The sequence below is a fragment of the Odocoileus virginianus genome, unplaced genomic scaffold (genome assembly GCF_023699985.2).
Source record: "Odocoileus virginianus isolate 20LAN1187 ecotype Illinois unplaced genomic scaffold, Ovbor_1.2 Unplaced_Contig_14, whole genome shotgun sequence".
In the NCBI taxonomy this organism is placed as follows: Eukaryota; Metazoa; Chordata; class Mammalia; order Artiodactyla; family Cervidae; genus Odocoileus; species Odocoileus virginianus.
This window is the reverse complement of record NW_027224331.1, coordinates 1272284-1296594: the sequence shown is the minus strand read 5'-3', so window position 1 is coordinate 1296594 and position 24311 is coordinate 1272284. Positions and strand designations below refer to the sequence as shown.

At 43.4% G+C, this 24311-nt stretch overlaps 1 protein-coding gene across 2 annotated transcripts in view; it reads left to right on the top strand.

Moving 5' to 3' along the window:
- Positions 1-24311, top strand: part of RAB4A (RAB4A, member RAS oncogene family) — a 77590-nt gene that overhangs the window by 35484 nt on the left and 17795 nt on the right. Inside the window, exons 3-8 of one of the 2 annotated variants that reach the window (XM_070464085.1) lie at positions 146-260; positions 4289-4351; positions 5427-5581; positions 6855-6950; positions 10260-10392; positions 14369-16042. In XM_070464085.1, the coding sequence (XP_070320186.1) occupies positions 146-260; positions 4289-4351; positions 5427-5581; positions 6855-6950; positions 10260-10375 (545 nt within the window). In that variant the 3' untranslated portion in view covers positions 10376-10392; positions 14369-16042. Of the gene's footprint in view, positions 1-145; positions 261-4288; positions 4352-5426; positions 5582-6854; positions 6951-10259; positions 10393-14368; positions 16043-24311 lie in introns of those variants that run through there. The other variant, XR_011486458.1, reaches the window with a different exon arrangement.

Sequence of the window (24311 nt, the reverse complement as noted above, 5' to 3'; positions counted from 1 at the left end):
TTTTATCATTTTACTTTTGGAGAAATGAATGGCATAAGTAAATTACATTCTCCATTGACTTAACTCTTGATTTGAATGTTACTTGTTTAAATTTATAAGCTTGTTACCTTAATGTCCTAAAATTAAATTTCTTTTTCTTTTGCAGTCAAAGATGACTCAAATCATACAATAGGAGTGGAATTTGGTTCCAAGATAATAAATGTTGGTGGTAAATATGTAAAGTTACAGATATGGGACACAGCAGGCCAAGAACGATTCAGGTAGCTTTTTCTCTAACTTAATAATAACATTTGAAAGTTTGGTTTGAAATAATCAATTATAGTTTCTTAATGTATGTAATCCCCTCCTCCCCACCACAGGTTTTAGAAACGCTTTCACCTGTGAAAGCGTTAAGACACGCTAAAACCCTGTTTTTCTCCACTCAGCATTGATTTATGGAAGAATACGTTAGAAGTGGTCCCGCTCAGCATTGATTTATGGAAGAATGCGTTAGAACAGTGGTCCCCAACCTTTCTGGCACCAGGGACTGGTTTCACAGAAGACAGTTTTTCCACAGACGAGGGGGGGTAGTATGGTTTAGGTGGTAATATGAGCGATGGGAAGTGATGGGGAGGGCAGTGCAACTTCACTGGCTGGCCCACCAATTATCTCCTGCTATGTGCCCTGGGGGTTAGGGACTCCTGCCTTAGAATCACTTCCAAATGAACATTTTCTAATTTGGAGGATAATTTATTCTTTGAGACCTAGTGGTACACTAGGAGGGTGTAGCATTGCACATAAGGAATTTTTTAAAATCTCTTTGGGGGTTGGTTTTGCTTTACATTAAACAGTCCACAAAATATTCTCTCCTTAGCACTTTCGTTACACTCAAGTCATAATCAATATCTAGAATAATAACCACCAGATCACTGCAGATAAGTTCCATGTTTGATATTCCATAACTACTGAAGTGGGCTCAGTGGTCAACAATCCACCTGCCAGTGCAGGAGGTGTGGGTTCGATCCCTGGGTCGGGAAGATCCCTGGGGGAGGAAATGGCACCCACTGCAGTATTCTTGCCTGGAAAATTCCATAGACAAAGGAGCCTGGCAGGCTACAGTCCATGGGGTAATAAAAGAGTCAGACACAACTTAAACACTGAACAAACAATAATTGCTAAAGCAGGAAAGTAAATTAATATTCTGGTTGTGTTTTTTGAGTCGATATACAAAGTCAAACAAAAGATATTCATAGTTTCAAAATTCAGTTAAATAAAACTCAATCCCAGTGCAAGCATTTCACTTAAAGTCAGGTATAGTATTTTAAATGCTTAATAATTGTTTGCTTCAAAAAGTATCATAACTAGACTTCAGGCAAGAATACAAAGCTATAGTAATCAAAGCAGCGTGGTATTGCACCAAAACAGACATATGGATCAATAGAACAGAACAGAGAACCCAGAAATAAATCCTCACAATTAATCTTCCACAAAGATGGCAAGAATATACAATGGAGAAAAGACAGTCTTTCAATAAGTGGTGCTGGGAAAACTGGACAGCTACATGTAAAAGAATGAAATTAGAACATTCTCTAACACTATACACAAAAATAAACTCAAAATGAATTAAAGACCTAAATGTGAGATCAGATACTATAAAACTTCTACAGGAAAACAGAGGTAGAACACTGTCTGACATAAGTCACAGCAACATTTTTAATGGAAATAAAAGCAAAAATTTTAAAACTGGGACCTAATTAAACTTAAAAGCTTTTGCACAGCAAAGTAAACCATAAACAAAGCAAAAAGACAACCTACAGACTGGGAGAAAATATTTGCAGATGATATGACTGACAAGGGATTACTAAATTCCAAAATACACAAACTCTTATAGTTCAATATAAAAAAAAACCCAATCAAAAAAATGGGCAGAAAACCTAAATAGGCATTTCTCCAAAGAAGACATACAGATGGCCAGTAGGCACATGAAAAAAATGTTCAACATTGCTAATTATTAGAGAAATGCAAATCAAAACTACAATGAGATATTACCTCACACTTATCAGAATGGCCATCATCAAAAAATCTACAAACAGTAAATGCTGAAGAGGATGTGGAAAGGAAGGAACCCTCCTACGCTGCTGGCGGGAATGTAAGTTGGTGCAAACACTAAAGAGAACAGTGTAGAGATTCCTTAAAAAACTAAAAGTAGGGGCCCATTCAGAGAAGGCAGTGGCACCCCACTCCAGTACTCTTGCCTGGAAAATCCCATGGACGGAGGAGCCTGGTAGGCTACAGTCCATGGGGTTGCTAAGAGTCGGACACGACTGAGCGACTTCACTTTCACTTTTCACTTTCATGCATTGGAGAAGGAAATGGCAACCCACTCCAGTGTTCTCGCCTGGAGAATCCCAGGGACGGGGGAGCCTGGTGGGCTGCCGCCTATGGGGTCGCACAGAGTCGGACACGACTGAAGTGACTTAGCAGCAGCAGCAGGGGCCCATTAGAGGGCAGGGGCAAGTGAGGCCGGGACTGGAAAGATGGAAGTTGATTGAAAACTGCTGACCCTTATCTCTTCCCCCACCTCCTCTCAGTTACTGGCAGCCAGGTGTGTATGTCTCAGGCAGAGGAAACGATTCTCCTCCACAGAAAAATAGCCGCAAGGAAAAGGCTTAAAGGTACTAACATTTTGGTTTCCCCAATGAAATAGCCCAATCTCTGTCTAGCCATCTCACAGTGGAGCCTCCAGCCCCACACATAAAGAGCATCTTTTACACTTTGGTATTCCTAGTTCTGAATATAAATGATCAGCATAAATGATCTGTGGCTCACCAGACATGTGAAGAAAGTTTCCAAAACAAAGAGCCCAAAATAAGTAAGAACTCTCAGGGAAGAGACAAAAACTAAAAACTACTATATCCTCATAGGTAAGAGTAAAGGTCGCATCAAGGAAATAAAAACAAAATTAAAATGTGAAAAGAGAAATTACAATAATGTATTAAATAGAGTAATACTCTTGCAGAAAGTTAAACAGTAAATTCGAGGTGAGAAAGAGAAGCGAGCATGGAGAATCATCCAGAGTCAGTCCAGGAAGGCCAAGACCTGACCAGTGACGCCTTCCTGAAGGCAGAGGAGGAGAGGAAACAGTAAAGCAACAGTTGAAAATTTTCCACTGAAGGAAATGAGAGTCTGTAAAATTCTGTGTTACACCAAACACAGATGAGGCCAGGGTCTGCCACGTGAAATCTCAGAGCGCCAGGGGTGGGATGGAGACACCAGAGATGCTAAGAAGGAAGAACAGGCACGTCTCAAGGATCAGCACGACCATTGCACTGGGCTGTTCGGCAGCAGCAGCTGAAGGCTGGAAGATAATTACAACCTTGACTTCAAAACTCAACATGAAAATTTTTTTCCAACCTAAAATTGTACGCTCAGCCAGACTCTCCATTAAGTAAGAGGGTGAAATCAGAGTGTCTCCAGTGATGCAACTGGGGTGGGCTGTAGCGCAGAGGGAGGGGCAGGGGGTCCAGGCAGAGGGGGAGGCAGGTGGCACTGGGTCATCTGTCCGTGCATCTGCGTGGCCCAGACGGGCTGTGTCGTGGAGGAGGAGGAGGAAGAGGCACTGCTGAAGCAGCCAGAAGTGTGGGTGCAAAAGAACCCCCTTTGGAAGAGTAGCAGGAGCACCCTGCTGCCGGCACCATGCTTGTTCAAGACGGGAGGTGCCAAGCACATTTTATCCTGCCCCTGGGAAAATCTCACGAACAGGGAAAGAGTCATGATTCAGGCAAGTGTTTACTGAAGGAAAACTCCCGGAGGTTGTGAGAATGGACGTGACGTACCTGGGTGGACACTCGGCTCAGACTGGTGTGCCCCCAGGAGGGAGGGAGCACGAGCTGCACCGCCGGGCCTGGGGCAGGGCATGCGATGGCCCGTGTCCTGGAAGACATGGACCCCAGGCGAGCAGAGAAGCCACTGAGGGCCTCGTGCGCTGTAGCCTTGCTGCCTCCTTCCTGTCTTTCCCCGACATGTTCTCAAAGGTCCCCTCAGTCCTGCAGGGCCTCCCCCACTCCATAGAGGGTCACACTCGTCCCCAGCCTCGGGGCCCCACCCCCTTATCACTACTGTGATACTGTTTTGGACACAGCAGCCGTTCGTGTCTGCTTTCAAATGTCTTTGTATCATTTCTGTTTGGAGCGGTATCTGTCACTGTATTGCAGTTGTCAAAGCAAAAAATGGGTGTTTTGCGTGGGAGGCTGCTGCTCATGAGCAAGGGCTCTGCTCCAGTGAAAGTAAAAGCCTGTAACTCTTCCAGGTCTGTGACGAGAAGCTACTACAGAGGTGCAGCGGGAGCTCTGCTTGTCTACGACATCACCAGGTAATAACACCCCTACTCAGCCTATGCTCCCCGGGGGCCACACCTCCCCATAGGCGGCCGGTGCATCAGCGGACAGCAGAAGTGGGACTCAGCAAGACCCCCCGCCCTTTCCCTGAGGGTCTTGCAGGTTTTCAGAGCAGCCCTTTCACCCCTTTACCCTGTGGAACGTGTTCCCAAGTTTCAGATAGATAAAGCATCTCCAGTGTCATTGTGTTTCCTTAAGGTTCTCAGCATGAAGCTTGGCACGTGATAAATTGTTAGTAATTGTCCTCCGTCAAGCACGGGCCATATGCTGGGATGGCCTGGGTTCACATCCTGGCTCTGTGTCCAGGCAGTGTGAGCCCTCTGAACTTTAGTTTCCGTGTCTGTCCCACTGAGTCATGATGACCACACAGTACTTGTGAGGCTGTTGGGCAGTTAAATTGGTTCCTGTAAAGCTCTTGGCCCAGCATAAGGATCTGAGTGCATGATCCTGCATGGAACTGGCACCTTGGTGTCACAATTAAATTCAATTAAAAACTCAGTTCCTTGGTCGGTCCTTAGAATATACGAGGATTTTGTCCTTAGATAGATAAGAGCTGAACACAGTCCTGGAGGCAGACAGACCTGGTCACATCCTGACTCTGCGTGTGTGACTTTGGGCAACTTAACTAGTCTCTCTGGGCCTCAGGTTTCTCATGTAAATGGGAGATGATAAGAGGGCGTAACAGAGAATCAGTGTGATAAATTCCTGTGAAACAAAGGACCATCATGTTGCACGGATTTGTCGAGTGACAGCAGTTAGCCTTAGGTCTTGCTCACATGTTGCATGGACCAAGACCCTAGTGCATACCGCATGCTGCTTGGGGAAGCAACAGGTGGCAAGCTGTCCGACTCGCTGGGGCATCTCCCTGGAAACCAGGTGGAACACAACCTCAGCATGTGGTGTGCCCTTGGGGCGCGCAGGTCCTGAGTGCTTCGAAGGTCGTGGGCACTGCCCATGTGTGTAGAGGCGGTGTGAGTGGTGTGAGTGACTGGAAAGAGTTGCTAGCTTTATAAAATACATGTACTGTTCTCACAATCTTATATTACGCAGCCGAGAAACCTACAATGCGCTTACTAATTGGTTAACAGATGCCCGAATGCTCGCGAGCCAGAACATTGTCATCATCCTCTGCGGGAACAAGAAGGACTTGGACACTGATCGGGAAGTCACTTTCCTGGAGGCCTCCCGATTTGCTCAGGAAAATGGCAAGTGGCCTTTCACCTGTCACAGCTACTGGAGGTTTAAGATGAAGCTGTATTTGGGGAGTGTGGAACCTCCTATTGTTTTTATTATACATTTAAACATTCAGCATACTTTCAGCCTATTGCATTGTGCCTGCAGAGGTTCCTATGATGATAAAAGCTAATCTCTTTCATTCTGTGATGGTGTTTCAGTTTAGGATCTTTAATATCACAGTTCTTGGTTTGAAGTGAAAATTAGAACAATTTTTAAAGGCCCTAATCAGATGATGTTATCATTTTTGAAATGTAATTTGAAGTTAATTTGGTGAAATATTAGATCTAAATAGAAGGTGAAGCAGTAGATGAGATACTGGACTTACCGGCTTTATTTTGCTTACATTAAATTTAAGTCATTTGGCTAAAGATGCCTTTGAAACTTGCTGAATTTTTATGTAGAATGCATAAAGATGACACATAAAATGAATGATTCCTTATAGACAGCAGAACGACAAGAATTCAGACATTTTAAAATAACTTTATAATTTTTAGAACCAGTCAGGAAATAAAATATGCTAATAGCAACTTTCAACAGGACTCTAGGACTGCCAGCTTACACTCTCACAAACAGGTTCTCTGCTAAGAAAATAAGCATGCAATAAAAACATAAGCCGTTATGAGTTTGTCAAGAAGCTGTTTAGAAGTATTTAAGCTTAGAATGTTAATGCTCAAGAGGAATTTCTCTATCATTTACATGCACCTCATTTTTACTGAAAAGGAAATGGGTGTCTGGAGAGGTGGTGGTTTGCTCACAAAAGCAAGGAGAGCAGCCTTCCCCTGGGTGAGTGACCGCCTGGTGGAAAGCAGAGGGCTCGCTCGTGTACGATCTCTCGCTGTCAGGGACAACACGGCCTGTGGCCCCCGACGCCAGCATTGCAGGCTGTGCTGTGGCGACAGAAAGGAAGCTGCTGCTTTGTCCTAGGTCAGCAGCTGGGTGCCTTCAGCCAGCCTGCCTCCCTGCCAGCATCCTGCTTGCTTAGTTTCTTCTCCAGCACATGTAAGTGCTGGCACACACTGCTAGTTACTTTTCAGAAAGAGTTAGAGTTCTTCTAAGACTTAAAAATTATGTATGGATTGACATTTATTGATTTTATGTTTGCAGAAATACCTGGTTTTAAGGCCAAAATTCTCTTTTGTTTGCTATTCTAAGAGAATAGTATACTGAGCAGGTGGTTATGAGTTGAATAATTGTGATTATCTTCTAAGTATGGCTTCCTGTTTTGTTTGATGCTGGTTTTAGAGCTGATGTTTCTGGAGACAAGTGCACTAACAGGGGAGAACGTGGAAGAGGCCTTTGTACAGTGTGCAAGGAAAATACTCAACAAAATTGAGTCAGGTGAGAGCTTTCCGTTAATAAACTTTCCTGGAGCATGTTTTCCTCTCTAGCTCGGTCGTGTCACTTTGCAGCGTTTCCAGGAGTGATTTGGTCATGGAGTTTCCTCTCTCCACCTGCCGACCTGCAGTGGCCTCTTACGGGTTTGAAGGTCTTGTCTGCAGGGGAGGTAGAAGCCCAGGCCTCCTCCACAGGGACTTCTTCAGCTCTGTGGTGGCAGGGAAGCAGCTGTGTGACGGGAAATGAGTCACGGGCACCTCGCCTAATGCTGCTGGTTGTAAATCGGGCATCATGGAAAATTTATTTCTGAAGCTAACTGAGCATGTCACAGTAGTAACCGGTCTCATTATTGTTCTACTTGTTGCTTCAGTAAAAATAAGCTTAAAACAACCCTACTATAGGCAGCTGACAAAATAATATGTAGTTGTCATTTATTAGAGTTAATTTTTATTTAAATATCACCAAAATCACATGTGGACATTACATTTTTAATTGATTCATTTAACCGAATGCCTTTGTCGGGTGCTGGGATACAAAAATAAATTGATCCCAACCCTTGCCCTCAAGAAACTGTCTTTCATGGGAAACAGTGAAAAGATAATTATAAAGGGTGTGGTGAGTACAGTGACGGAGAAGCCACCAGATCTCGGGGCCACAGAAGGAAGGGGAGCCCACTTGCTGAGGAGGTGATAGGCGGGAGGGCTTCTAGGAAGAGACGCTGACTGGGCTCAGGCTCTCAGTGTGAGGAGGAGGCCGGGCCCTGGGGTGGGAAGGAGGCAGGCCCTCAGAGGGGCACACGGGTGAGGACTGGGAGGAGCTGCAGTTACTGGAGGGACAGGCCACAGTGGGGACTGCAGGAGAGGAGATGAGGAGCGGCGGCAGCCAGGCTCTGGACTTCACTCTGTGGCTGCCTGGGTCTCCACCTTGGCTGGATGCAGGAGTCGCCTGGGGATACATACACATTTGAATTCTAGGCCCCACCTCTGGAGATGCTGAGTTAAAGCCTCAGCATCATCATTTTAAAAGCTGTCCCGTGTGACTCTCATGTTCGTCCAAGATAGAGGACCACTGCTGTAGGGCTGGGAAGCCATGCAAGGGGGGAGGCAGAGAGTGATGTGGTCAGGCTGTGCCTGGAGACACATGGTGTGTGCAGGCGGTCACATCAGAGACGGACCAAAGGGAGCCCAGGGCTGATGGCCAGGATACCAACCACGCATGTTTGAGTGATTCAAGAAAAGGTGCCTGATGAAAGCTGTAACAAGGATGTGGAAGCAGAGATGAAGGGACATAGATGAATCTAAGAAACACGTTGGCAGTGGCATCCTGATTCAGATGCAGCAGGGCAGGGCCTTTTGACTTTGTGGGGTGTTGGAAGAGCAGGGGTCAGAAGAGAGGAGGAGCCACAGCTGGGTGACTCAGCGAGGAGATGGCAGAACCGGAGGAGAAGCCAGTCAGGGAATCAGGATGGTTGTGTTTTGAAATGTGGGTGGCATCACTGGCGCAGGCACAGGGCGCCATCCAGGGACCTGTGGGAAGAATCCAGCTGGCGGTGCCCACTTGGGAGCCACCAGTCTATAGGACCAGGTGCAGCGGTGGAGGGAATGTGATCCTCCAGCGAGCAGTGCAGTGTGGGAAGAGCAGTGGCCCAGAACAAAGCCTTGGAGATGAAGAAGGAGAGAGAGGAGGAGGGAAAGGCCAGAGATGCGGGAAGATACCCAGGATCAGTGGGAGTGGCACTTCTGCCCACATTCAGCCAAAGGTTGTTTCTTATCAAATACATGGGAGAAAAGTCTTGTAAGCTCAGACTTGCGCTGAAAAGTATCCAGTGGGGTGGGCAAGAGGAAGTCACCAGTCACCCTTACCAGCAGAATGATGCAGGGAGGAGATGGAGCAATTGAGCACAGATGAGATGAGGAAGCAGAGCCTGGCGCCTCCTTGGAGGAGGAGGCAGAGGGCTAATTTAACATGAGAGGTTTCAGGAATGGAAGAAGTCTTAGCACCTGTAAATGCTGAGGGAGAAAAGAGAGGAAGGTAAGGGAGAGAAGGTGAGAGGGGGACTGACAGAGAGGGTGGGGCAGGGAAGGTGGTGGGAGAGCGTCAGGGCCCAGACCTCTGGTCTCAGCAGATAGAGGGGTGCTGCATCCCTCTGTGGGCTTTTGGTCTGAAAACAGCAACAAAATAGTTACTCAACTTGGTACAGTACTGTTATTTTTTTTGAGTCTATAGCCTAAGTAGTTAGCATTAAAATTGGCATTGTGTTGAGTACAGTCAGGCTCAACTTATTTAGATTACCTTCCCGCCTTTGGTATCCACCCATGAAGACAGTGCATGTAAGTTAACACACATAAAGCTTTCAAGATCTTTTTCGCCTAAAATCATCAAAATCATAATTATATCAAGTGAAAAAATATATAGATGTGTTATAATTCTTCAGAAGTGCTTTTTCATTGTAACCTTCTAAATAGGCAGTATATTCATATGGTTCAAAAACCTTTATTTTCTCTACCACTTTATACAGAAAGGTTAGCATACTATACATTCTGCACTTACTGTACCTACCAATCATTACAAATCAGTAATAGAGACTTCCACATACACATTATGCTAATGTATATATATATGCATAGTGTGTATGTGTAATATTCAATTTTGTATATTGCCATAATTTATCTAACCAGTCTGCTTTGGACATTTGAGTTGTTGCCAGATGTCACAAACAATGTAAATAACCTTTTGTATATCATTTCACATGTATGTGTGTATATGTAGGATAAATTCCCAGAAATGGAGTTGTTGGGTCAAAGAACGTAGGCATTTGGAATTTATGTAGAGGCTGTCAGATTCCTCCTTTTAGGCTTGAAGCAGTTTATTATCCCACTAGTATGAATGAAGGTGTTTATTTCACTAAAGCCATGTCCACGGGTTGTATTATCATGTTTGGGTCTTTACCAGTCTTATAGTGAGGAATGGTATCTTTGTGGTTTCATTTCAATGCTTTTTGTATACATAATATAGTCACATAATTCCAAATTCAAGTAAAGAGGATACAGTAAAAGTCACCTTCTGTTTCCCCCATCTCCTATCCCCTAGCATCTTGAGCTCTTTCTTGAAGTCAGCCACCATTACCAGTTTTTTATGTACCCATCCAAAGATATTTTTATGCCCATGCAAGCAAATATGTGTGTATTTTTCCTCTTTATTCAAAATAATGTTTTATATACACAGTGTTCTGCACTTTGCTGTTTTCACTTCATATATTTTGAGGATCACAGAAACATAAAAACTTTTTCTAAAGACTTGTTTGACCCTCAGGTGAGCTGGACCCAGAAAGAATGGGCTCGGGTATCCAGTACGGAGATGCGGCCTTGAGACAGCTGCGGTCCCCACGCCGTGCACAGGCCCCGAGCGCACAGGAGTGTGGCTGCTGAAGCAGCTCGGCGCACAGGTAGGCGCTCACATTGCGGCAGTCCTGTTGCCCTCAGACCTACCCTCTCTATCCCACCCAGAGCCCACACGGGCTTCGCAGTGGAGGTTGTTGCTTTTTGGAGCTGCATTATGAAAAGGAGAGGTGATTGCATAATTAAAAGTTTATTCTCAGCCGTGGAATACACATTCTTCTCCAGCTTACATGGAGCGTTTGTCAAAACAGACCACGTCCTAGGCCATACAACACACCTGAAGACATTTAAAAGAACAGAAGGCATTCCGCGTCTTCTCTCAGAGCACAGTGGAGTAAAACTAGAAATCTGCAGTGGGACGATAACTGGGAAATCCAGAAATGTGAGCATTACACAGCATACTTCTAAATAAGTGGGTCAAAGAGGAAGTCTTAAGAGAAATTTAATAGTATTTTAAACTAAATGAAAGAAACACAACTTATCAAAATTTAGGGGAGATTCAACACAAATAGTACTTAGAGTAAAATTTGTAGCATTGTATTAGAAAAGAAGAAAGATCTAAATATAATCATATGTGTCCTCCATAAAAAACTAGAAAAAGAACACACATTAAATCCAAAGTAGAAAGAAGAAAAGAAATAATAAAAATTAGATCAGGAAATCAATAGAAAAAAATTAGTGAAACCAAAGTTGGTTCTTTGAAAAAATACAGTAAAGTCAATGACTCTAGCCAGGCCAAAAAAAAAGAAACCAATATAAACTACTAATATCAGAAATGAAAGCAGGGACATCACTGCAGATTGTATGGACATTTAAAGGATAATAAAGGAACACTATGAACAACTCTGTGCCTGAAAATTTGATAACGTAGATGAAATAAACCAATTCTGTTTGCCAAAACTCACACAAGAAGAAACAGATAATCTGAATAAGGCCTATATCTGTTTTAAAGAACTTGAACCAATAACTAGTAACCTTCCAAAACAGAAAGTACCAGACCCATGTGGCTCCACTGGTGAATTCTACCAAACATTTAAAGGGATCACACCAGGTCTCTGCAGTCTCATTCACAGAACAAAAGCAGACAGAACACTTCCTAACTCATTCTGTGAGACCAATGTTATCTTAATCCCAAAGCCAGACAGAGATGTTACAAGAAAAGAAAACTACAAACTATTATCTCCTGTAAACATAGATATAGAAATTCTCAACAAAATAGTAGATTGAACCCAACAATGTATAAAAAGAATTACATACTTCCAAGTGGGATTTATCCCAGATATACAAGGCTGGTTCAACATTCCAAAATCAATTAATATAATCATCACATCAACAGGGAACAAAAATCACATGATTTTATCAAAAGATGTAGAAAAATCAGTTGACAAGTTCCAATATCCTTTTGCGATGAGAACTCTCAGTAAACTAGGAATAGTGGGGAATCACCTCAACTTAGTAAAGTGTACCAAAACCTACTGCTAAAATTAGACCTAATGGTGAGAAAGTTGAAGCTTTCTTATCAATATCAGACACAAGGCAAGATTGTGCCCTCAGCAGTCCTTTTCAACATCAAACCAAAGTCCTAGCTGATGCAATAAGAAAAGGAAATAAAAGGTATACAGATTGGGAAGGAAGAAATTAACTAACTTTGTTGGCAGATGACATGGTTAGGTAGAAAATCCAAAAGGATCCACAAACTCCCATATAAGTGATTATATATTAATAGCACAGTTGCAAGATACGAGGTGATGGACAAAAGTCCATCACCTTTCTGTATGCCAGCAATGAACAAGTCCAATCTGAATTGAAAGACACAATACCATTTACGTTAGTTTCCCCAAAAAGGAAATACTTAGGCAGAACTCAACAACATCTATATGAGGAGAACCAAACTGATTCTAAAGTTCATGCGGAGAAAAGACAAAAGACCCCTAATAGCCAACACCATATTAAGGGAAAAGAACAAAAATGAAGGACTGTCACTACCCAACTTCAAAGCACTGTAAAGCTATCGTAGTCAAGACAGTATGGTGTTGGTGAAATAAGAGATCAATGGGACAGAAAAGAGCCCAGAAATAGACCCACACACTGATGTTTGACAGAGGAGCAAAGGTAGTACAGTGACACAGAAATAGTCTTTTCAGCAAATGGAGCTGAAACAATTGGCCACCCATATGCAGAAAATGAATCTAGACATCAGACCTTATACCCTTTACAAAAATTAGCTCAAAATGAATCATAAATCTAAATGTAAAGTGCAAAATCTTAAAACTCATAGAACACAAAATAAGAGAAAATGTAGATGTCCTTGAGTATGTTGATGATTTTTTATATACACTAAAGACACAACCCATGAAAGAAATAATTGGTAAGCTGAACTTCATAAAAAGGAAAAGCTTCTGCTCTACAAAAGACAGTGTCAACAGAATTAGACAGCTACACACCAGGAGAAAATGTTTACAAGAGATATATCTGATAACTGTTACTGTAATTATACAAAGAATTCTTAAAACTCAACAGTAAGAAAGAAAACAAACCCAATTTAAAAATGGACCAAAGACCTTAACAGATACCTTGCCAAGGAAGGTATCCAGATGGCAGTAAATACAGGAAAAAATACTTCATAAATGAGCTGTCACTAAAAGCCTATTAGAATGGCCAGAATCTAAGACAGTGACAGCAGCAAATGCTGGTGAGGATGTAGAGCAATAGAAATTCTTGTTCATTGCTGGTAAGAGTACAAAATGGTGCAGCTACTTTGGAAGACAGTTTGACATTTTCTCATGAAACTAAGCATACTCTTACTATATAATCCAGCAGTCTCACTGCTTGGTATGTACACAAAGTAGTTGAAAACTTATGTCCACACAAATGCCCACACATGGATCTTTATAGCAGCATTGTTCACAGTTGCCAAAACTTGCAAACAAACAGGATGTACTTCCGAAGGCAAATGGGTTAACAATGGTCCATCCAGACCATGGAATATCATTCAGCACTGGGAAGGAATGAGCTATCAAGCCATGAAAAGACTTATAATGCATATAACTAAATGAAAGAAGAATCTTCAATGCATATAACTAAGTAAAAGAAGCCAGTCGGGCTACGTGCTGCCTGATTACAACTGTGTGACATTCTGAAAAAGGCACACTATGGAGACAGTGAAAAGATTGGGGATGAGGGATGAATATATGTCTTCTTATATTTGTCCAAACCCATAGAATCTACAAAAGTGAACTGTAGTTTAACTGTGGGTTTGGGTGATTGTTATGTGTCAGTGTAAGTTCATCAACTATAACAAATGTTATATGTTGATGTTGGGGATGTATGATGTATGGGGATGTTGATAATGGGGGAAGCTCTATATGTGTGAGAGTTGGGGGTGTTTGGGAACTGTATATAATTTTTTCCTCCTCAGTTTTATTGGGAACCTAAAACTGCACTAAAAGAAATTAAATCTTAAGGAAAAAAAAAACCCAAAGCAACCACTGAAACAACACAACAAAGAGCTTTGGCAAATTTAAGTCAACATGGGAATTAAAATGGAATAAACACATAATTAAATAATCTGAAAGAAGACAGAAAAAGAAGGAAAAAGGACATAGGACAAATGGGGAAAATATGAAACAAAATGGTAGCGTAAACCTTCCCAATTAAAAAAAAATTAGATATTCTGCTTGAAATAATTTGTAGGAAATCCTTATGCTCTTGCTCAGAAAGAAAGGAAAGTTGATGGGAATGATTTGGGTTAGAGACTCTTCTGCCTTCATGTCAGTGACGAGTCTTTCTTGGGTTAGTTGAAGTCTAATAGAATATACCTCTCATTAAGGGTTATAAAATTTGCAAATTGAGATTTTAACTTTCTAAAGTTTCCTCTTTTTTATGTATAGTCAACATTATCTAATAGGCACAAGTAAGTTTAAATAAAAGTTGGAAGTATTCATTGGTTCCCTTTGTGACTTTAAGCTATGTTTGGACATTTATAATTATGCATATTTCTAAATCATTCTTAATATTTTTTAGGTATTCGTACAGTGGTATTTGGGACACAATTATTGAAGCTTGAAGAAGGTTTTTTTAACCACCATTTTTTTCTACTTTATATGGAAGTAGATCTTTGTGCAAAAAATAATAATAATAATTTGGGATGTTATGCAAACTAGTAGATGTGGCACAGCAAACTGTATAATAAATCCAGTTCAATGGACGAGACCATTAAATGTATACATGTATGTAAAAGTGTTCTGTTCCATATTCGCCCTTTCACTCTGGTTTGGATCCTGGCTGTGTACTGTATATATGCTCGTCCAGTGCATCTCCACAGCATGGTATCTGATGTGTGGTATGATAGAGCACTGCACTAAATGCAGTCTAATACTTTATTTTTTTTTTAATCATCTGAACTAAAATCTGTTCATTGTGAGGTGTGCTTTGATCATTATGTTGGTTATATTGCACAGTTGGTTATGTTTGTGACCTGATATTCAGAGATTCTGGCATTGATGGCCGATGTAATACTTGGTTAATTCCATTTACCACAGTCCACAAGGTGTTACATGAGCCACGCTGGAAATACTAGATCAGAATTTACTCACATACTGAAATAAAACGGTAAATGAAATTTTCTCATGAACTTTACACTGTCTAGCACTCTGATTTTAAAGCATCTTCATCAGATCAGTTCAGGAAGTAGAGCTGAGCACCTGATGTGTTTCAGGCACTAAGGATGCTGGTACCTTTCACCAAACTTCCTAGGCAACAGATGCTACTCTCAGCATTGGTCAGTGCAATAGCTGAACCAGGGCTGTTTACCAGGTCTCAGTTTGCTGATCCATCTGGTCTTCCTGTTAGAAAACACATTTTTGCTACTGTGCTTTTTCTGGGATTCAGTATTATAGCATCACTGCCTCCTTTTTAGTCTTTTATTGTTTTGCATTCATTTTAAGGACACCCACTGAAGTTAATATTAAAGGGACACCTCTAAGAAATTTCTGTACACTTCTGCTGAATACTTAAATGCCTTACAACAGTTATCAAGTTGACATGTTTTTAATTCACATGAGTTAATGTATATTGTATTACAAAGACTTGTTCTAATATTTTAAAATGTTTATGCAAAAATATGTAATAGAACTTTTCTTTAAAGCTAAAATACAGTACTATTTAAAACTGAAAGGTTTAAATAGTGTTCTTCACCTTACATGTGTTCTTCCACTGTGACTTTTAGCTCAGACTGGTAAATTTGATCACCTTTAAGGTAGAAGCTGCCTACTGCTTCTGTTGTTTTGTTTTAACCAATAGAGCACAGCAGCACTACAAACTCTGGAAGAGACTTGGATAAAAATATCAAGTGGTAGCTGTTTTAGATATTTTAATTTTGCTTCTTTATATCTTAAATATTTGATTTTGAAAAGTCAGAATATGAAGCAAATTCTCAGACTGATCTGCTTCTTGGACCTCACTGAAAGAATGTTTCATTTAGTGTCTTGTTAACAGTGGGTTTGCAAGCTGCTCATTTTGGAACAGCTTTTTGCATGGGGTAGGAGCATGTCTGTTTGACCACATCAGTTTATGCAAAAGCAAAATTTTTTAAAAATAAGATAAATGTTGGTTTATAAGTGAGCCTGTTAATTTAAACCCCAGGTATTGCATATAATTCCACATACCTTGAACAATAAAATTTGCTGGAGAACCAAACCATGGTGGTTCTTAATAAAAGCCTTTAGGAAAAAATGAAGAGAAGAGAACGTTTGGTATTTGGTCCCTGGAGTGCTTTCTACCACCAGCCAATCCTCTGATTCTTCTGACACCAGATGGTTCTGTTCTGACATTGTCTACCTGGGAATGGCATCAGATCGCACAAGTTAAAGCCTGAGTCAACTACCACCACCCAAACCAACACATTTTAGACTCCAGTCACAGGTCCAGGGTGTCACCTCTGCTTTTCACCAACTGGCCCTAAACCCGAGGCTCCTGTGACCCACTCCTTGGGTTTGATTAATTTCTAGAGCAGCTCACAGAACTGAAACAGTCACTTATGAGCTTCTGGTGTATGCTAAGTTGCTTCAGTCATGTCTGACTCTTTGCCACCCCATGGATTGTAGCCCACCAGGCTCCTCTGTCCATGGGATTCTTCAGGCAAGAACACTGGAGTGGGTTGCCATGCCCTCCTCCAGGGGAATCTTCCCAACCCAGAGATCAAACCCATGGCTCCTGCACTGCAGGCGGATTCTTTACCGCTGAGCCACTGGGGAAGCCCATGAGATGACTGGTTTGTTACAAAAGGTACATATGAACAGCAGATGAGGAGGCACATAGGGCCAGGCCTGGAAGGGTCCCGAGCACAAGAACTTCTGTCCCCATGGAGTTTGGGGTGCCCCACCCTCCTGGCTCGTGGCTGTGTTCCTGTTCACCAACCAAAAGGCTCCTTAAATCTTGTTAAGATTTTTTCTAGATCTTAATCTCTAGCACCCGCTTCTCTGAAGTCAGTGGGTGGAGCTAAAACTTCCTTAGATCTTTCTGGTGACCAGCTGACCCTGAACCTCTCTAGGGTGACTCTGAAGTCATTTCATTGGCATAAACTGTGCTCAAAAGGGAACCCTAAAACTCAGGAAATTCTTAGTCTTTTAGGAGCTTTGTATCAGGAACCAGAGATAAAGACCAAATGTATCTAATAGTGAATGTTATTAAATGTGTCCATTTCCCACAATTTGTTAAGTTTGCAGGATGCCCTTAATTTACATTTCTAGAAAAGCATTTTCTCAGTCTTCCTAGAAGAAGATTCTACACTCCATTTAGACTTGAGATTTTAATTTATTTTTTCAGTTCCAGCATCTAAGTGAAAATGAAAACATTACAAATTGGGGTACTGTAATGGTTTTATTGAAAACAATAATTGTGACTTATGTAAGAGTTCTTGAAATCTTAAGAACATTGATTCCTAACAGATCAATATTATTCAGAATGAAGAAAATGCTGAAATTAGTCATCTAGATTATTTGCATTTCACACTGTGACACAGTAGATGGTACTTTATTTTCTGTCAAATTTGTCCTGTTTTTTTTTTGCTTTTTTTTCAGAGGGGAAGGTTTGTCTTTAGAACACCTGTACATTTTAAGTAATTTTTTGTCCTAGTTATAAAGTGATTTTACTAATCAATTGAAAACAGTCCAGGTTTGTCCCAATTGTCGCTTGGTTGCTTCCTGATTATGTTTACTTCTTTAAGGAGTTGTTTTTAGAAATTTTTAGAGGGATTTATTTGAGAGCAGCCAACTTGCCAGGTTCAGGAAGAACAAATAAGCTGTCGGCCATCACCCTCTGAAGGTAGAAACAAAGTGCTAGAAAATAATGTGATCAGGGAGTCTTTTCTTTAAAAATAGAATTTATGTTGTTTCCTTTTTCTTATTTTTATTTTGAGGATTTTTGAACATACACAAGTACGAAGAAAATAGCATATAGAACCACTGCCTCAGCTAGTTTCCACAACTGTCTATTCATTATGCCAATCTTGTTTTATCTACCTTTGCCTCACTTTTTTTACACGGTAGTATTTGGAAACATCCAAAACCTCTGTCATTTCACCCCAAAATAGTTCAGCATACATCTCAACAAGAATATATTTTTTTAATTTTTTATTGTTGACATACCATTGGGAACTTCAGAAGAGATACTATTACAAGTCAAGAATGGTTATGGGTTTTTTTCTGGGAATTATATAAAGCTGTTTTTCTGGATGTACGGAAGAAGCACGATACACATCCTTTATGCAGCATTACTAGAAGTGACTTCCCGGCATGTGGCTGATTGTCCTGGAGGTTCTGTCTCCAAGCCCAGAGGACAGTGTGCCTTCAGGAGGGACATGGGGCAGCCAGCCTGCAACCACAGCCAGTGCAGCCTCAGACGCAGGAGCCCTTGTCGCGCTGGCTGTTAGGACGTTCTCAGCATCACCCCTGCCGCTGTCGTAACGCAAGGCCCTCCTAATTAATCCTCAGTGTGTCCACATGAGGGACTGTACTGGACTTGATGCGCACATCTATGGAACTTAACGCTAACCAAGTGTGACGTGGTTGAGTCCGCAGTAATGTCAGCTTGCTCCTTCATGCTAAAGGATGGGTGTTGTCCTTCACCTGTGGGAACTGGATGAAAAGTAGATAGCCTGTGCTCTGACAGCCCTCTTCTCTGATTTCTTGATGTCATGTGTAAATTTCATTTTAAAGGAAAACTAGCATTTGAAGGAAAATTTTAAGAAAAAATACTAAATTTCTGAAAATGTCACATTCCAAAATACCATAGAAATAATTGGATTCGCTAAATATTTATAGGCCAGCTAACTCTGTATGAGAGTAAAAATGCTGATTTCTGTATGTTGGGTGGGGAGCCCTCAAATCATTTTACACTGGTTAGGAAATTTTGTGATATGACTATTTCTGGGTAAGTCTACAGCATCAGAGAAGTCATCGTATTGGTTTCTGTGCTCATAAACATTGGTCATAGGCCCTCATGCTGTGCCTGTTTCCTGGGGAAAATGGTGCTCTTATAGGACACTCATGTTTGTCTGAACGCCCCTTGATTTCTCATCACCTCTGTGCCTTTGTATGGACTCTGTTTTGTCATCCTCACCTATACTGCACGCCCCTGTTTGTCCAGGTCTTTCAGGCTGAAGCCCCCTGTCCTGACAGGTGCAGCTGGGCGCTGTCCCCAGCCCTGACCCCTGATGCCCGCAGACACACACTGCTTCAGTTTCTCTGTCCTGACCTTTCCTTTGTTCTTGGTCACAGGGATCCGTGTACCGTCTTTGTCTTCTCTGCTGGGCTGAGATGTCCTTTGAAAAGGGTGCCTTCTGTGTGCCCAGGGCCTGGCACATAGAAGGGACTGAAGTGCTTATGAAAAGAACAGATGATCAAAGTCGGGTTTGTTCCCAAGTCATTTTAAAGTACACGGACATCAAGCCTAGCCACTGCAAGGTGCCTGTTTTACAAAGTCCCCTAAAAAGTGGTCATATGATCCCGCTCAGTCCCTTCCTTTCTGGCAGGGCCTTATAACTCCTAGAGCTCATTTTCAATTGACATCACCAAGATGGTAAAGTAGGAGGCCCCAGCCGCCATCCCCCCACCCACCTGCCCAAAGGCTAACAATGAGCTGTCTGCAAAGATAAACCACTCTGAGAGAGCTCAGGAGTCTACTTAAGAAAATTCAGCAACTCAGTGGTACAAAAACCTGAGAATAATCACACAGAAATGAAAGGAAAAAGAGCTTCATTTTGTCTGCAGTCTCCCATCCCCTAGGCAGGCTCTGCTCAGCCCCAAGAGAAACCTCCTAGACTAGGAAGAATTCCCCACCCCAGGAAAAGGTGGCGTGACCAGCTTCCCCAGCCTTTTGGGGCATCACACAAAGGACCTGTTGAGTTTATCCCACTCAGAGACCAGCAAAGCTGAGACACACAACAGTGTCAGCCACGCAGCTGGTAACAACTAGGCCTCTGCGGCCTTCCCCATGGGAATTCCAGTCCCCAACCATCTGCTACCTGCTCCCCACCCGAGCCCAGGATCTGGACTGGCAGCCTACCCAGACCTCTGAAGCTACACGGTGCCAGATACCAGCCTAGGCCCCAGAGGTTGACCCCCCCCTGCTAGATGCATACTTGTGACCTGCCCCTTCCAGCCGTGTACCTGCACACGCCCAGGCTGATCCCCATCGCCAGCTTCCACTGCTGTGTACATGCCTGTGGGAAGATGCTGCAGCTCTGGAGGAGCACACCACCTCCCTGATGGGCCCACACTTGGCCCAGACCCTTGCAACCGGCTCTGTTCCCCACCACTGTGTGTGTGTTTACAGCCAGCCCCTGCCACTACACATGCACCTGCAGCAGGCCTCCCCAGCCAGATGTGTGCATGCCTCAAGCTCCCTGTCATCCCTGCTTCCTGCCCTGATCAGCGGGCCTCCCCAGACAGATGTGTGCATGCCTCAAGCTCCAGGCTGTCACTGCTTTCCGCCCTGATCCCTAGATGCTGAACCTGGAGGTGCCGCTGGGGAACCCACCAGCCCTTGCAGACACTGCAGACCCCCCACAGTGCTTGTCAGGAGCCACACAGTTGATGCTGTGACCCGCTGTGATCTGAGTCAATGACACAGTATCCCTCCCACCCAGACACACACCTGCACTTGACACCCTGTACCACTGGTCCTGGGTCACAGCATGTTCCAGCACGTCCCCACCTAAGGTGAAGGGCTTATACCAAAGTCAGTTCGTAAAGTCTGGGTGAGGTAACTGCATACACACCTATGCAAGACTTCAGGGATCACAGAGAATCAGGGAGTCATGAGACCACCAAAGGAACATGGCAGACTTCCAGCAACTCTCCCTAAAGAAATGGGGATACATGAGTCGCCCAACAAAGAATTCAAAACAATTGTTCTAAAAATGCTCAGAGAGCTACAGGAGAACATAGATAAAACAATTAACAAAATCATGAAAGCAAGAACAAAATGAGAAGTTTAATAAAAAGCATACAGAAGAACCAAACAAATTTTGGAGCTGAAGAGTACAGTGACTGAACTGAAGAACTTAATACAGAGCTTCAACAACAAACTAGATCGAGCAGAAGAAAGCATCAGTGAGCTTGAAGACAGCGCATTTGAAATTATCCAAACAGAAGGGAATGGGGGAAGGATGAAGAGAAATGAAAAGCTTACAGGACTTCTGAGACACCATTAGGAAACAGTCTGCACATCAGTGGAGCCCCAGGAGGAGAAGACGGGGAAGGAGGGCAGGAAGCTTGTTTAAATAAATGAGGACTGAGAACTTCCCAAACCTGGGTAGGCATTTGGACATCCAAGTTTCAGTCTGAAACACTCTTGTCCAAGACACGTTTTTAACAAAACTGTCTAAAATCATAACTTCCAGAGCAGCCTCTTCATTTGTGACTGTTGGCTTCAGTGCATAGTTATCCAGTTGTTTACATTCTAGGTCAAGAGCCTTACTGTTGCAGGTTTTGTTGTTTGGATCAATATTTCTTGGAAATGCTATCTGTACACTCTTAGTTGGCCTCTTGTTATACATGACAGTACAGCCTGTGGGCAAGCAGTTGTCCAGAATGCTGTTTTGTCGTCTGCGCTGACCTTACATGAGGCTGTGAGGGGCAACTGAGGATGTAATTGTCGATAAATGTCTGCTTTCAGGCCTAGACCCACTCAGCTATCCAAGACTTGCAGGATGGGTCATCAATGCTTGGGGTGAAATGTGTGAAATCTCTCAATTTTGTTAACACACACTCTGTTACAGTTGACAGTCCTTGTGTTGAAGCAGAAGCCAGAGCTATAAAAATGAACTGCTGCCCTTTCAAAGCGGTAGTAGAGTTTTAATATATATATATATATATATATATATATATATATATATATATATACACATATATATATACTTTAAAAGTGTTCTCACATGTAACATCTGATTGAACCTTAAAAACAGCCCTTTGCAGTGGCACAGAACAGAAATAGGCCCATTTCACAGCCCAAGTGCCTGAGATACAGAGACAGGGGCCACCACCCCCAGGACGTGGATAGCAGGTCCAGGGGAAGCCCTGTGCTCCCCCGGGCAGCACCATCAGACAGAGCACTGGGTTTTCTGTTGACTGGAATCTTCTTTTTTTCCTTCAAAATTGATGGCAATTTCAAACACATGTTTATTGGAATTTCAAGAGCCATAAAACATTCTTTTTTATAATTAATTTATTAGTTTTAATTGGAGGATAATTACAATGTTGTGATGGTTTTTGCCATACATCAGCATGATACTACAGGTATACATCCATCGCCCCCCCCCATCCTGAACCCCTCTCCCACGTCCCTCCGCACCCTAACTGGTAAGAGTATTTTCCATGTTTAAAATGCCTTTAGTGCTAAACCATTTGCAGTGGGAAACAAGTTGATTTCCTCACTGTGAAGCCATGCTTTAAAGAAGAGAAGTTTGCAAGTTTGATAACTTGTTTTATTGTCCTTGCCTTCAACACATTGAAAATACGATCAATTGAAAATGCATGCCGACCGGTTTTCAGAACGCTTGTCACAATGTTCTTGTGTTTTGTGGTGAAAGCTGTATCGTGGTTGCTGTGGGTCAGATGTTACTCTAACGGTGAGGCCCTGCCTGAGGGCCTGTGCTCTGGCCATGGCCCTCCCAGCCTGGGGGTGGTCTCTGCCTCACAGCCCTCCCCACTGCATGCACTGTGTGTGGTTACTGTGGCAACACCCCTGTGCCGTCTGCCAATAAAGTCCTGCCGCCGGCCCTCATCCATGCTGCCTCTCTTCTCTGCTTATTTAACTTGGTCCTTGAGCAAGAATAGAAGAAAAATGTCTCTACGCACTTATTTTTACTTGATTTGTAACTATCTGATTATTCTACTCTGGCCTTTTTTAATTTCCAAGAGTAATATTGGCTTTAAACACTGGTGGGTGACTTCAGACTTTTACCCAATTCAGTTACATTTTGGGATCCGTGTATCGACCTCAACTTTAGGCCAAGTCTACTGTTTGTCCTTGGGGACGTCCCAGGGGGTGGTGTCTCACTCATTGTCAGAGCTATTCTCATGGGGGGACCTTACACCAGCAGAGTGCTTGACCGGGTGTGGGTACAATTCTAGTTCATAGAAAACATCGTTGAAGACACAGCCAGCAGTGTTGGGCAGGAACCATCCCCGAGGGACCAGGCGCAGTGCCCGGCGCGGGGCCCCAGCAAGGTGGGCTGTTGAAGGGGGCTCCTGGCAGGAAGCAGGCATTTGGTCCCGACCCCCAGGGTTCCTCTCAAGGGGCAGAAGGCAGCATAGAGACAGAAGACTCTCCCTCTGCCCCATGCTTGTGAAATCCTCAGTGATCTCAGGCCACAGTCAGCACCTAGTTCATAAACCCAGTGAAGGATGGGTTAACAGCCGTGACACTTGTCACGAGTGCTTGTGCACTTAGACGCTCACCGTGTCTGACTCTTTGCAACTCCATGGACTGCAGCTCACCAGGTTCCTCTGTCCATGGGGTTCTCCAGGCAAGAATACTGGAGTGGGTTGCCATTCTCTTTCCAGGGGATCTTCCTGACCCAGAGATTGAACCTGGGCCTGCTGCATTGCAGGTGGATTCTGTACCATCTGAGCCACCAGGGATGCCTAGCTGTCACAAGTGGTCACTCTTAACTAGTTCGATCTACCTGTCATAGTCAACATGGCCAATGTTTTGGCTTTAAATTGAAGCCATATTCACACAAAGATCCTAGGCAACAGGCATAGTGTCCCCTCCCCACAGGACACCAGGCTTCCTGCCCCTGTGCAGACATGAGCAGAGGAGATCTGCTGGACCTTCCTGATGCTGAAGACACCCCGTACTTCCCTTTCTTCATTGCACCCCCTGTAGGTAGCTGCTGATGGGCGGAGGGGGCTAGTATGTGAATGCGCCCCCTTCTGCTTGGGACGCTGCATTGTCGTCAGCTCCCTGGCCAGGGCATCTGCCCGTGTGTGGATGTGGGGGAAGACTGGGAGTGGGGCTGCCCCTCAAAGATGTGCTCATCTTTAAGGGCCATAAAGCCAACTGCCCTCCAGAGAACTTGTGCCAGCCTACCCTCCCACTAACAGTGCGGGAGTACTGTGCTGTACTTAGTCACTCATCGTGTCCAGCTCTTTGTGACCCCGTGGACTGCAGCCCACCAGACTCCTCTGTCCATGGGGATTCTCCAGGCAAGAATGCTGGAGTGGGTTGCCATGTCCTCCTCCAGGGGATCTTCCAACCTAGGGATCAAACCCAGGTCTCCTGCATTGCAGACAGATTCTTTACCTTCTGAGCCACCAGGGAAGCCCAGGAATACTGGAAGTGGGTAGCCTGTCCCTTCTCCAGGGGATCTTCCTGACCCAGGAATTGAACCAGGGTGTCCTGCATTGCAGGCAAATTCTTTACCAGCAGAGCTACCGGGAAGCCCAAGAGTGCCGGAGAA